The sequence below is a fragment of the Bufo gargarizans genome, chromosome 5 (genome assembly GCF_014858855.1).
Source record: "Bufo gargarizans isolate SCDJY-AF-19 chromosome 5, ASM1485885v1, whole genome shotgun sequence".
NCBI classification, from domain to species: domain Eukaryota; kingdom Metazoa; phylum Chordata; class Amphibia; order Anura; family Bufonidae; genus Bufo; species Bufo gargarizans.
In genome coordinates this window covers 25,259,381-25,274,059 of record NC_058084.1, presented here as the reverse complement: position 1 = coordinate 25,274,059, position 14,679 = coordinate 25,259,381, and the positions used below count along the sequence as shown (strand labels likewise).

The 14,679-nt window shown below is 43.5% G+C and overlaps 1 protein-coding gene across 2 annotated transcripts in view; it reads left to right on the top strand.

Moving 5' to 3' along the window:
• The window catches only part of OPLAH (5-oxoprolinase, ATP-hydrolysing), a 61,843-nt gene that overhangs the window by 29,488 nt on the left and 17,676 nt on the right, over window positions 1–14,679 (top strand). For both annotated transcript variants that reach the window (XM_044295320.1, XM_044295319.1), the window contains exons 2-12: window positions 124–308; window positions 385–576; window positions 714–828; window positions 2,566–2,689; window positions 2,778–2,973; window positions 3,070–3,235; window positions 7,910–8,048; window positions 9,834–9,901; window positions 10,506–10,771; window positions 12,934–13,046; window positions 13,129–13,299. In XM_044295320.1, coding sequence (XP_044151255.1) covers window positions 141–308; window positions 385–576; window positions 714–828; window positions 2,566–2,689; window positions 2,778–2,973; window positions 3,070–3,235; window positions 7,910–8,048; window positions 9,834–9,901; window positions 10,506–10,771; window positions 12,934–13,046; window positions 13,129–13,299 — 1,718 coding nt within the window. In that variant the 5' untranslated portion in view covers window positions 124–140. The remainder of the gene's footprint in view (window positions 1–123; window positions 309–384; window positions 577–713; window positions 829–2,565; window positions 2,690–2,777; window positions 2,974–3,069; window positions 3,236–7,909; window positions 8,049–9,833; window positions 9,902–10,505; window positions 10,772–12,933; window positions 13,047–13,128; window positions 13,300–14,679) is intronic.

Genomic DNA, 14,679 nt, shown 5'->3' with positions numbered 1-14,679 from the left:
CCTGTCAATCATAGTGCAGAGGTTGCGGCTGTTTTGCATGCAATTGGAGGATGTCCTCTTCATTGTTTGGTTTACACATTGTATTTTTTTAGCTTTTTCCATGCCAATGTCTGTCTCTTATAGGTGGCATCTGACAGATAATGGCTGACCTTCAGAAGTTCCAGTTTGCCATAGACCGTGGTGGTACCTTCACTGATGTTTTTGCAAGATGTCCTGGAGCAAAGGTTCGTGTCATGAAATTATTGTCTGAAGACCCGTCAAATTACAAGGACGCTCCTACTGAGGGCATCCGGAGGATCCTAGAAGAGGTAAGAGGCGCAAAACGGCAACCAAGTTCATAGACAACGTTCATTGGTCTATATTGATGTATTGTACTTCTCCCAGGAGACTGGTTGTACGTATCCCAGGGACTGTCCTCTGGACACAAAGCAGATAGAGTGGATACGGATGGGGACCACAGTGGCAACCAACGCTCTTCTGGAAAGAAAAGGAGAGCGGATCGCTCTACTAATTACAAAAGGCTTCAAGGATTTGCTTCATATTGGAAACCAGGCGCGGCCCAAAATCTTTGACTTGGTAACCGTCCATATTATGTACATCTTGGGCCATAGCGGACAAAAGCCCAAGACTTATTATCATTGACACATGGGTTTGGTGGGGATCCTGTTACCAGTTTTGTAAGTTTCACCATCTTCTGTTGTTTTCTTCCTCAGGAAATTCGGATGCCTGAGGTTCTGTATGAAGAGGTCATAGAGGTGGAAGAAAGAGTCGTCCTACATCAAGAGGGCTGTCAGCTTCCAAAAGACCCTTCTCTGAAGACATTCATAGGTATGAAGAACCCTCAGCTCTTTAGCGTAAAACTTACCATATTTTTCGGTTTATTAGACGTACCCGATGATCAGATGCACCCCAGGTTTAAGAGGAGGAAAATAAGAAAAAAATATTTTTCATCAGACCTCATATCAGATCCTCAGATCAGACCCCCATAAATATCAGGACATCAGACCCCCATAAATATCAAGACATCAGATCAGACCCCCATAAATATCAGGACATCAGATCAGTCCCCCATATCAGGACATCCCATCTGACCCCCTTATCAGGAGTCAGGACATCACATCAGCCCTTCATGTCAGAACCCTATCAGACCTTATATCAGCCCACATAGTGAGACCCCCATCAGACCTCAGATCAGATTTAAATAAAAACCATCTCCTAATTGTCCTGTGCCGCGGCTCCTCTCCACCTCCGGCAGAAGTCGTGCTCCCCTGTATTCCCGTCCTGCGCTGCTCTGTCACCTGACTGCGTGCAGCATCAGGTCATAGTGCGCTCACTACGTCCTGACACCGTACGTGGTCAGGAGTACAGTGCTGCGCCGGCCCAGGAATGAAGACCAGGAGGGTGAGTATTACAAACGCTTGCAGCACTTCACTCCCTACTCCCGGCACCTAAGGCATACTAGTAAGCTCTTCCATAATGGAAGCGCTCACTAGTATTCGCTATATAAGACGCACAGCTATTTTCCTCCCACTTTGCGGGGGGGGGGGGGGGCGTTTTATAAAGTGAAAAGTACGGTAAGAATACATACTAACTAAAGATGAGCGAAGCCGCTTCGCTAAAAAATTCATTATAATACTGTACGGAGATTTGTCTGGCCTCCGATGAGCCGAAGTAAGTTATTCATGAAGTCGCGCGAGACTGCGTTGAATAATTTGTTAATTTATTATTACTCTGAAAAAACACTTGCGATCTTGGAACCAAACTCGGTTGAAGTTCGGTTCCAAGGTTTTTCACTGTAATAATCAATTACTGAAGTTGCGCGCGACTTCGGCTCATCGGAGCCCATACATTCTAATACTCCGTACATTATTATAATGAATTTTTTAGCGAAGCAACTTTGGATATGACATCCGAAGTCGCTTCGCTCATCTCTAATACCATCAATCCAAATTTTGGAGGGATAATCCTCCATTTGTGGTTGTGGTAGTTCCCTTGTACAAGGCCCTGTGCACAGGTCACAGAGCCTAGAAGACTCTCCCATAGAAGTCACTGAGGTCCTGACCATTATGTCTATGGACCATGGGGCTGCTGGAAAGCAATTTTTAAATGCTGTGTAAATGCTGCTCAGACAAGATGGCCGCCCCCATAATAATGTTCAGGAAATAGAATTAAAAAACTGGAGTCAGAAAATAAAAGATTGCTAACTGGTTTTAACTGGCAGATAAAAATTTGGGTGATACTTTCTCTCTAAGTTTGCCAATTTTGGATATGTAAATGTATCTTAAGTGTGCTTAACTCAAGACTCCAGTGATTTTGGGTTCATCGTAGAGTGAGGTAACTGATGGAAGGACCCATTCATGGCATTCCAGTGTAGATTGGAGACAGGCTTCGGGTAAGAACCAGACCAGTTATTATCCCAACTTTTTCTGTTCCTTCTCCACTTCACTCATGATGGTTTTCAGGTGCTCGGGGAGTTGATGGTGCCATCTCTGACCGTAAGGGTTGTAATGTTCTTGATTTGTTTGGGCTGAAATTATATCTGAGTGGGTATTCTTCCATTTTTAGGTTCAACTGGTGATACTCTAGAAGTCTGGGAGCCAGTAAACTTGGAGAACCTGAGGAATATACTGCAGGATGTCTTGTCCCGGGGGATCCGCAGCCTGGCAGTGGTCCTTATGCATTCTTATACGTGAGTGGTGGTATGTAGTAAGGGTATCTTGTCTTCATGGCAGTTTCCATTCTTTTTCATGAGTTGCTTATTTGTGTTTCCTCCCCAGGTGGTCATCCCATGAACATCAGATTGGAGATCTGGCACGTTCAATGGGTTTTACCCATGTATCTCTTTCTTCAGAGGTAATTCCTATGATTCGAATGGTGCCAAGGGGGTACACGGCTTGTGCTGATGCATATCTCACCCCATGTATACAGAGGTATCTGGATGGGTTTCGTAGGGGCTTTCAAAACCAGCTGAAGGTGAGATGCAGAATCTTTGTGTTTGACCATACAGTGTTGCTCCTTGTGTAATGGTGACGCCAGTTTCACATCTCGTGTCTTTTTTTTTTTATGCAGGACCTCCAGGTTCTCTTCATGCGCTCAGATGGAGGATTGACCCCGATGCACAGCTTTAGTGGGTCTCGCGCAATCCTTTCTGGACCAGCAGGGGGAGTGGTAGGTTACGCCATAACCACCTATCAACCTGAAAATCCTCAGCCTGTTATTGGCTTCGATATGGGAGGTGAGATAGAAGACCAGTGGGGGATCAGACAGGTCCAATCATCCTAGAAACCCCTTCTACAGTTTACATGTGATCTGCAGTAGAAGTTTGTTAGCATCTTTTATATTCACAGCATGGGTTGTTAGTTTTACATGAACCAGAGTTCACATTTTCTTACACCCCCTGCTTGTTCAGTGTCTGGTGGCTTCTTTAATAACGCTGTAACTATTACTATACATCCACTTAAAATGTGTCTTTTATTGATATGCATTAAAAATGGGTGGGTAAATAATGCTGGCCAGACCTGTTATTGTACAGTCTAGGCTAATGCGTGCTTCTTTGAACATACAAGATGCTGGTTACCTCGTCTGTACAGCCAAAGCTTCGTTTCAGTATGAGGAACACTAGTAGCAAATGTGTGTCCTCAGCTACCATGTAAAACGCTGGTTGACCTCACCAGTGGAGTACAATACTGTCACCAGAGCAATGCTTGTAATGTATGCGTTCAAGGATAGGAAAAAAATAATCATCTGGCGAATCACCTCGGCGACATTTGCAGCATTTACAATATAGTTAAATAAGTAAAGAAAACTAGTTGTTTGTACTTTTACGACAAAGGGCACGCTCCCTGTATGATGCTGTCGTGGCACTAAAAGGAATGGTTGGCTACACCAGCAGCATGCAAACCCAGGACATTCAAAGTGTATGTCAACTTAGCATTAATCAATAGTGCAGTACATGAGTGATAACACTAATTCTGGCGCTGTGTGACATGTATCTGACATTTTTTGCAGTTTTCCCCTGTGCATGCTAAATGTCTAATTTGTAGTTCTCTCAGACATGGTGGGTAGAGACTAGCTGCACACATAAAGTAGAGGAGAATCATACATGGTGGGTAGAGACTAGCTGCACGCAGAAAGTAGAGGAGAACCATACATGGTGGGTAGAGACTATCTGCACACAGAAAGTAGAGGAGAATCATACATGGTGGGTAGAGACTAGCTGCACACAGAAAGTAGAGGAGAATCATACATGGTGGGTAGAGACTAGCTGCACGCAGAAAGTAGAGGAGAACCATACATGGTGGGTAGAGACTATCTGCACACAGAAAGTAGAGGAGAATCATACATGGTGGGTAGAGACTAGCTGCACACAGAAAGTAGAGGAGAATCATACATGGTGGGTAGAGACTAGCTGCACGCAGAAAGTAGAGGAGAATCATACATGGTGGGTAGAGACTATCTGCACACAGAAAGTGGAGGAGAATCATACATGGTGGGTAGAGACTAGCTGCACACAGAAAGTAGAGGAGAATCATACATGGTGGGTAGAGACTAGCTGCACGCAGAAAGTAGAGGAGAATCATACATGGTGGGTAGAGACTAGCTGCACACAGAAAGTAGAGGAGAATCATGGAGGACATGCAGAGTACTAACCTGTATGCTTTTGAATAATAATAATAATAATAATACTTATATGGGCTGAGATATAAACTTTGTATGTATTAGGGTACTTTCACACTTGCGTTTTTCATTTCTGGCATAGAGTTCTGTCCTAGGGGCTCAATACTGGAAAAGAACTGATCAGTTATATCCCCATGCATTCTGAATGGAGAGCGATCCGTTCAGGATGTCTTCAGTTCAGTCACTGTACGGTTTGCTGTGGTATTTTCTCTGTCCAAAATTCCGGAACACTTGCCATTATTTTACATTGAAATGCATTAATGCCGGATCCGGCCCCAAGTGTTCCGGAAAAACTGATCCGGTTTTGCGGTCTGCGCATGCGCAGACCTTTAAAAATGTGAAAAAGATAAATACCGTTTTTCCAGATGACAACCGGAGAGACGGATCCGGTATTGCAATGCATTTGTGAAACGGATCCGCATCCGGATCTGTCTACAAATGGTATCCGTTTGCATACAGATTGCCGGCGACGGAACTGCCTGCCTAAATCCAGCAACGCGAGTGTGAAAGTAGCCTTACTATTCGTAACTCCAGCGGTCTACTTGTCTGTGTGTTTCTCCTCTTTCTCACTCATGCTGCTGCTCACTCCTCCCCCTCTCCTATCTATACACTTGTATTGACATGTCAAATGTGGTTCTTCTAAATCTATGGAGTATGTCTTGTGACAGAAAGCACTTTTCAAAGAGAAAAGCAATAAGAAAGGTAAAAGTGGGGGGGAGATAAACAGCTGGAAAAATCCAAAACATTCCTTGTGGTCGCTTGTACTGTGATTTATGTAAGTTTGTGTGAAAAGTTAGTGACCATCAATATTTTCCATTGGCCTGATGGCTTCCACTCTGCAAAGTGTCATTACAGCAAGCAGTGTACAGTAATCTGATGCTAGAATCCAAACCGATGCAGGGTTTTATAGGAGCTAACCTGTTCCCATTAATAACCAGCAGAATAGTGAGTGCAGCTCTGGAGTAAAAACAACATATAACTCAGGATCAGTACAGGATAAGTAATGTATGTACACAGTGACTGCACCAGCAGAATAGTGAGTGCAGCTCTGGAGTATAATACAGGATGTAACTCAGGATCAGTACAGGATAAGTAATGTATGTACACAGTGACTGCACCAGCAGAATAGTGAGTGCAGCTCTGGAGTAAAAACAGCATATAACTCAGGATCAGTACAGGATAAGTAATGTATGTACACAGTGACTGCACCAGCAGAATAGTGAGTGCAGCTCTGGAGTATAATACAGGATGTAACTCAGGATCAGTACAGGATAAGTAATGTATGTACACAGTAACTGCACCAGCAGAATAGTGAGTGCAGCTCTGGAGTATAATACAGGATGTAACTCAGGATCAGTACAGGATAAGTAATGTATGTACACAGTGACTGCACCAGCAGAATAGTGAGTGCAGCTCTGCAGTATAATACAGGATGTAACTCAGGATCAGTACAGGATAAGTAATGTAATGTATGTACACAGTGACTGCACCAGCAGAATAGTGAGTGCAGCTCTGGAGTATAATACAGGATGTAACTCAGGATCAGTACAGGATAAGTAATGTATGTACACAGTGACTGCACCAGCAGAATAGTGAGTGCAGCTCTGGAGTAAAAACAGCATATAACTCAGGATCAGTACAGGATAAGTAATGTATGTACACAGTGACTGCACCAGCAGAATAGTGAGTGCAGCTCTGGAGTATAATACAGGATGTAACTCAGGATCAGTACAGGATAAGTAATGTATGTACACAGTAACTGCACCAGCAGAATAGTGAGTGCAGCTCTGGAGTATAATACAGGATGTAACTCAGGATCAGTACAGGATAAGTAATGTATGTACACAGTGACTGCACCAGCAGAATAGTGAGTGCAGCTCTGCAGTATAATACAGGATGTAACTCAGGATCAGTACAGGATAAGTAATGTAATGTATGTACACAGTGACTGCACCAGCAGAATAGTGAGTGCAGCTCTGGAGTATAATACAGGATGTAACTCAGGATCAGTACAGGATAAGTAATGTATGTACACAGTGACTGCACCAGCAGAATAGTGAGTGCAGCTCTGGAGTATAATACAGGATGTAACTCAGGATCAGTACAGGATAAGTAATGTATGTACACAGTGACTGCACCAGCAGAATAGTGAGTGCAGCTCTGGAGTATAATACAGTATGTAACTCAGGATCAGTACAGGATAAGTAATGTAATGTATGTACACAGTGACTGCACCAGCAGAATAGTGAGTGCAGCTCTGGAGTATAATACAGGATGTAACTCAGGATCAGTACAGGATAAGTAATGTATGTACACAGTGACTGCACCAGCAGAATAGTGAGTGCAGCTCTGGAGTATAATACAGGATGTAACTCAGGATCAGTACAGGATAAGTAATGTATGTACACAGTGACTGCACCAGCAGAATAGTGAGTGCAGCTCTGGAGTATAATACAGTATGTAACTCAGGATCAGTACAGGATAAGTAATGTAATGTATGTACACAGTGACTGCACCAGCAGAATAGTGAGTGCAGCTCTGGAGTATAATACAGTATGTAACTCAGGATCAGTACAGGATAAGTAATGTAATGTATGTACACAGTGACTGCACCAGCAGAATAGTGAGTGCAGCTCTGGAGTATAATACAGGATGTAACTCAGGATCAGTACAGGGTAATAATATAATGTATGTACACAGTGACTCCACCAGCAGAATAGTGAGTGCAGCTCTGGAGTATAATACAGGATGTAACTCAGGATCAGTACAGGATAAGTAATGTATGTACACAGTGACTGCACCAGCAGAATAGTGAGTGCAGCTCTGGAGTATAATACAGGATGTAACTCAGGATCAGTACAGGATAAGTAATGTAATGTATGTACACAGTGACACCACCAGCAGAATAGTGAGTGCAGCTCTGGAGTATAATACAGGATGTAATTCAGGATCAGTACAGGATAAGTAATATATGTACACAGTGACTGCACCAGCAGAATAGTGAGTGCAGCTCTGGACTATAATACAGGATGTCTATTTAATTCAATCTTTTTCCTGTGCTGTGTCCACTAGAGGTGTAGATCCTCCTTGTATCATCTTTTTGCTCTTCTTGTTATGGAGGTGTCCTGATGGGGGACCCTTGTTATGATGGTATTGTGCTCTGATAAGGCTCATGTGATGGGGATGTATAGATCAATACCTGACATTACTGCTTCCCTCCTTTCTATTACAGGGACCTCCACAGATGTCAGCCGCTATGCAGGAGAGTATGAACATGTCTTTGAGGCCACCACAGCTGGGATCAGTATTCAGGCCCCCCAGCTGGATGTGAACACCGTGGCTGCTGGAGGGGGCTCCATGCTTTTCTTTAGGTAAGTGTCTGCGGGTGGCTGTGCTCCAATGGTAGTGACTGTGCACTCTTTAATGTTTGTACCTAAACACCAATTTTATATATGACCTTACCCTCAGAGCTGTGTCCTTATAAGTGTCAGCCAGCAATAATAATCACAGCAGGAATATCTGGAGATAGATATATATACAGTCCTGATCAAAAGTTTAAGACCACTTGAAAAATGGCAAAAAATCCTATTTAGCATAGCTGGATCTTAACAAGGTTCCAAGTAGAGCTTCAACATGCAACAAGAAGAAATGGGAGGGAGACAAAACATTTTTTGAGCCTTCAATTTAATGAAAACAACGAATAAACTGAAACAGGCTGTTTTTCAGCTGATCAAAAGTTTAGGACCACACCTCCCCAAAAAAACTAAACCCCCAAAACAGAAATCCAACTTCCAAACATGAACTCAGTAATGAGTAGCTCCACCATTATTGTTTATCACTTCAAAAATTTGTTTCGGCATGGTTGATGCAAGCGTTTCCATGAGGTGAGTGGGAACATTTCTCCAAGTGGTGAAGACGGCCGCACGAAGGCCATCTACTGTCTGGAACTGTTGTCCATTTTTGTAAACTTCCCTTGCCATCCATCCCCAAAGGTTCTCAATTGGATTTAGATCAGGGGAACACGCAGGATGGGCCAAAAGAGTGATGTTATTCTCCTGGAAGAAGTCCCTTGTCCTGCGGGCATTGTGTACTGTAGCGTTGTCCTGTTACCACACAGACGAGGGCCCTCCGTCATGAGGAATGCTGTCTGCAACATCTGGACATAGCCAGCGGCCGTTTGACGCCCCTGCACTTCCTGAAGCTCCATTGTTCCACTGAAGGAAAAAGCACCCCAGACCATTATGGCGCCCCCTCCACTGTGGCGCATAGAAAACATCTCAGGTGGGATCTGCTTGTCATGCCAGTAACGTTGGAAACCATCAGGACCATCAAGGTAAAAAAAATTCTCATCAGAGAATAAAACTTTCTTCCACCTTTGAATGTCCCATGTTTGGTGCTCTCTTGCAAAGTCCAAATGAGCAGTTCTGTGGCGTTCGAGGAGACGAGGTCTTTGAAGACGTTTTTTGTTTTTGAAGCCCTTCAGTCTCAGATGCCGTCTGATGGTTATAGGGCTGCAGTCAGCACCAGTAAGGGCCTTAATTTGGGTCGAGGATCGTCCAGTGTCTTGACGGACAGCCAATTGGATCCTCCGCCTCAATGCTGGTGAAATTTTTTTGGGTCTTCCACTTGACTTTTTGGGTCCATAACCCTCAGGATCATTTAAGAAATTCCAAATGACTGTCTTACTGCGTCCCACCTCAGCAGTGATGGCTCGCTGTGAGAGACCCTGCTTATGCAGTTCTACAACCCGACCACGTTCAAAAAGGGAGAGTTTTTTTGCCTTTGCCATCACAACGTGTGACTACCTGACAGGAAATGACAATGAATCCACATCTTTGCACAGATTTGACCTTTTAAAGGCATGTGGTCCTAAACTTTTGATCAGCTGAAAAACAGCCTGTTTCAGTTTAATCGTTATTTTCAATTATTGAATGCTCAAAAAATGTTTTGTCTCCCTCCCATTTCTTCTTGTTGCATGTTGGAGCTCTAGTTGGAACCTTGTTAAGATCCAACAATGTAAAATATGATTTTTGGCAATTTTTCAAGTGGTCTTAAACTTTTGATCAGGACTGTGTGTATATATATATATATATATATATATGTATATATATATATATATATATTAAAATTAAGAAAAAAACATAAATTTTTTGCAGGTCGGGATTGTTTGTGGTTGGACCGGAGTCTGCAGGCGCCCACCCTGGACCCGCTTGTTACAGGAAAGGTAATGGATGTGAATATGGGGTTATTTGTGAGCATGGCCTAAATGGGTTTTACCAGAGTAGAAAAACATGGCTGCTGTCTCCCACATCCGGCCTCAGGTTGTGTCCGATCTTGCATTGAAGTAAATAGGGGGCTGACCTGCAATACCCCGCACGGCCTGTGGACAGGTGTGGCGCTGCCTTTGGAAGAAAGCAACCATGATTTTCTAATCCTGCACAACCCTAGAGAGTTAATATGTTCCTCATACTTACACAGTGAGCTCCTCCATCTTCACTACAATATAGTGATTCTTTTTTAGTAGTAAGCACTGTATAATGATAAATTCTAATAGCCTTTGTGGCAGATTTGCGAACAGAAATACGTCTTTGTTGTGCCGCACTCTGCGACTGTTCCCAGCTCACGTCAGGTCTGCAGAAGGGAGCTGGCGTAGGTTTAGGAGCAGCGGTGGATCCGCAGAAGTTGTGTAGAGGCCACCGCCAGCGCAGGGCCTTATTAAGGCCGGCGACTAAAACGCCAGTCCTAATAGATAACCCCCTTTGTGTTTACATTTCTCACTAGAATTATTATCCCAGATGTTATTAATTACCACATTCCTTCCTCTCCAGGGGGGCCGCTGACTGTGACGGACGCCAATCTCTGTCTCGGCCGTCTCCTCCCTGATTACTTTCCTCGGATCTTTGGTCCGTCTGAGGATCAGCCTCTCTCAAAGGAAGACACAATATGCATGTTTAAGGAACTCACTTTGGAGATTAATCAGTTCCAGCATGGCCGACCAGGGGGAGGAGCTTCACTCAGCATTGAGGAAGTGGCCATGGGATTCATCCGAGTGGCCAACGAAGCCATGTGTCGTCCGATCAGATCCCTCACTCAGGTGCTGACAGGCGACGACGGTGATATCAACATCCATGGAAATGACCTTTAGTTTGATTGCATACAGAATAATTCTACACAAACAGCACAGACATGTCATAAATGCATTACATTACTGATCCAGAGCTGCACTCACTATTCTGCTGATGCAGTCACTGTGTACATACATTACATTATTTATCCTGTACTGATCCTGAATTGCATCCTGTATTATACTCCAGAGCTGCACTCACTATTCTGCTGGTGGAGTCACTGTGTACATACATTACTTATCCTGTACTGATCCTGAGTTACATCCTGTATTATACTCCAGAGCTGCGCTCACTATTCTGCTGGTGCAGTCACTATGTACATACATTACTTATCCTGTACTGATCCTGAGTTATATCCTGTATTATACTCCAGAGCTACACTCACTATTCTGCTGCTGGAGTCACTGTGTGCATACATTACTTATCCTGTACTGATCCTGAGTTACATCCTGTATTATACTCCAGAGCTACACTCACTATTCTGCTGCTGGAGTCACTGTGTGCATACATTACATTACTTATCCTGTACTGATCCTGAGTTACATCCTGTATTATACTCCAGAGCTGCACTCACTATTCTGCTGGTGCAGTCACTGTGTACATACATTACTTATCCTGTACTAATCCTGAGTTACATCCTGTATTATACTCCAGAGCTGCACTCACTATTCTGCTGGTGCAGTCACTGTGTACGTACATTACTTATCCTGTACTGATCCTGAGTTACAACCTGTATTATACTCTAGAGCTGCACTCACTATTCTGCTGGTGCAGTCACTGTGTACATACATTACTTATCCTGTACTGATCCTGAGTTACATCCTGTATTATACTCCAGAGCTGCACTCACTATTCTCCTGGTGTAGTCACTGTGTACATACATTGCATTACTTATCCTGTACTGATCCTGAGTTACATCCTGTATTATACTCCAGAGCTGCACTCACTATTCTCCTGGTGCAGTCACTGTGTACACACATTACTTATCCTGTACTGATCCTGAGTTACATCCTGTATTATACTCCAGAGCTGCACTCACTATTCTGCTGGTGGAGTCACTGTCTACATACATTACTTATCCTGTACTGAACCTGCGTTACATCCTGCATTATACCCCAGAGCTACACTCACTATTCTGCTGCTGCAGTCACTGTGTACATACATTACATTACTTATCCTGTACTGATCCTGAATTACATCCTGTATTATGCTCCAGAGCTGCACTCACTATTCTGCTGGTGCAGTCACTGTGTACATACATTACTTATCCTGTACTGATCCTGAGTTACATCCTGTATTATACTCCAGAGCTGCACTCACTATTCTGCTAATGAAGTTACTGTATACATACATGAGTGCAGATCGGGAGTTTAATACAGGATGTAACTCAGGATCAGTACAGGATAAGTAATGTACGTACACAGTGACTGCACCAGCAGAATAGTGAGTGCAGCTCTGGAGTATAATACAGGATGTAACTCAGGATCAGTACAGGATAAGTAATGTATGTACACAGTGACTGCACCAGCAGAATAGTGAGTGCAGCTCTGGAGTATAATACAGGATGTAACTCAGGATTAGTACAGGATAAGTAATGTACGTACACAGTGACTGCACCAGCAGAATAATGAGTGCAGCTCTGGAGTATAATACAGGATGTAACTCAGGATCAGTACAGGATAAGTAATGTATGTACACAGTGACTGCACCAGCAGAATAGTGAGTGCAGCTCTGGAGTATAATACAGGATGTAACTCAGGATCAGTACAGGATAAGTAATGTATGTACACAGTGACTGCACCAGCAGAATAGTGAGTGCAGCTCTGGAGTAAAAACAGCATATAACTCAGGATCAGTACAGGATAAGTAATGTATGTACACAGTGACTGCACCAGCAGAATAGTGAGTGCAGCTCTGGAGTATAATACAGGATGTAACTCAGGATCAGTACAGGATAAGTAATGTAATGTAATATATGTACACAGTGACTTCACCAGCAGAATAATGAGTGCAGCTCTGGAGTATATTACAGGGATGAATGTAATATAGGAGACTAGTGGGGTTCAGTTCAGTTGTTCTATTTTAATAACATTTTATAAGTTTTACAATTTTTAATCCTCTTTGTCTATAGGCTAAAGGTCATGACACGTCTCGTCACGTGTTGGCATGTTTTGGCGGCGCAGGAGGGCAGCATGCTTGTGCGATCGCTCGTTCTCTTGGCATGAAGACTGTCTTCATCCACAAGTGAGCTGCTTTTTTTTTTCATGCTCTGGAAACAATTGATTGGTTTATTTAGTACTGACCTTAACGTATGGTTTTTATTCAGATACGGCGGTGTCCTCTCGGCGTACGGCATGGCACTGGCGGATGTGGTACATGAGGCGCAGGAGCCATGTTCTATGCTGTATAGTAAAGAATCTTTCCCACTCCTAGAGAAGAGAATTGCAGCTCTGGAGACTCAGTGCATTGAAGCCCTTCAGCAACAAGGATTTCAGCGGTAGGAGAAGGCGCCATATGTGAAAGCTATCAGTTCTTGGCGGAAATAAGTATTATTTTCATACTTTTGTAGAAAATTGAATTTCTAGATTAAGGGGTTAAAGGGGTTGTGTCATTACAGACATTGTCTTTAATACTGGAGCCACTGCAGCTGATTTGCCACAAAGACCAGGGCCATCCAGCCATGTACATAGCAGCTTTTCATAGGAAAGGATTAATACATATGGTTCCCTGCAGTCAATTTAATGTCTTATTTTGTGGTGGTCAAAGGCAGGGGTGCAGTCAATGTTCCAATCCCTGGTGGTCTAGGTGATTTAATTGCTACTGCACACCTCCAGCAGTAAAGGAATTCATGTCGCTATCCCTTGTGGTCTTGGTTAGTGAAGAGTTTATTTCCTGCATCCCTGGTGGTCTAGAGCAGCAAAAGGAGTTATTCACAACCTTCCAGGTGTTCTGGAGCAGAGGTGGAGTTAATGTCAACATCCCAGGTAGTTTAACGCCACAGAGGAGTTAATGCCATTGTCCGTGTTGGTCCAGATTAGTGGATAGGTTACTTCCTGCATTCGTGATGGCCTAGAGTAGTGGAGAAATACATGTTTCCATCCCAGGTGGTCTAGTACAGTGTATGAGTTAATGTCCTCTTCCTGGGTGGTCTGGGGTAGCAGAGAGTTAATGTCACATCCCTTTTGTTCTAGATTCGTGCTTACTTTCTGCATCCCTGGTGGCCTAAAGCGGTGGAAATGTTAATGTCACCCTGCCTGGGAGTATTGGTTATTTAGGACAGTGTTTCCCAACCAGTGTGCCTCCAGCTGTGGCAAAACTACAACTCCCAGCATGCTCGGACAGCCTTTGGCTGTCCGGGCATGCTGGGAGTTGTAGTTTTGCCACAGCTGGAGGCACACTGTTTGGGAAACACTGATTTAGGAGGATAGTGTCTGCAGAGTAGTGAAAGTCACCATCCTTGGTGGTTTTGATTAGCAGAGAAGTTAGTTTCTGTATCCTTTGTGGCCTAGAGAAGCCGATGAGTTAATATCACTATCTACTATCACCCTACTGTCCTAGGTCAGTTTACTTGTTAATACCCACTTCCCAGGCCGTCTAGGGCAGCATTCCTTCTGATTTACAGTAGATTTGTGGACATGCATTCCTGGTGTTCTAGAGACCAAGAGCATTTAATATCATCTTCATAGGTGGTTTCGATTATTGTAGAGGTAAGTGCCTGCATCCCTGGTGGTGTGAGGGCTTATTTTATGCTTGCATCTATTATTATAGTGCATTATTTTCTGTGACTGTATAAATGTAGCCATGTACATCCACAACATTCATTATCATATCGTGCAGGATGTTTTACATATTTTTTTTTTACCTTGATTTGTTCTGC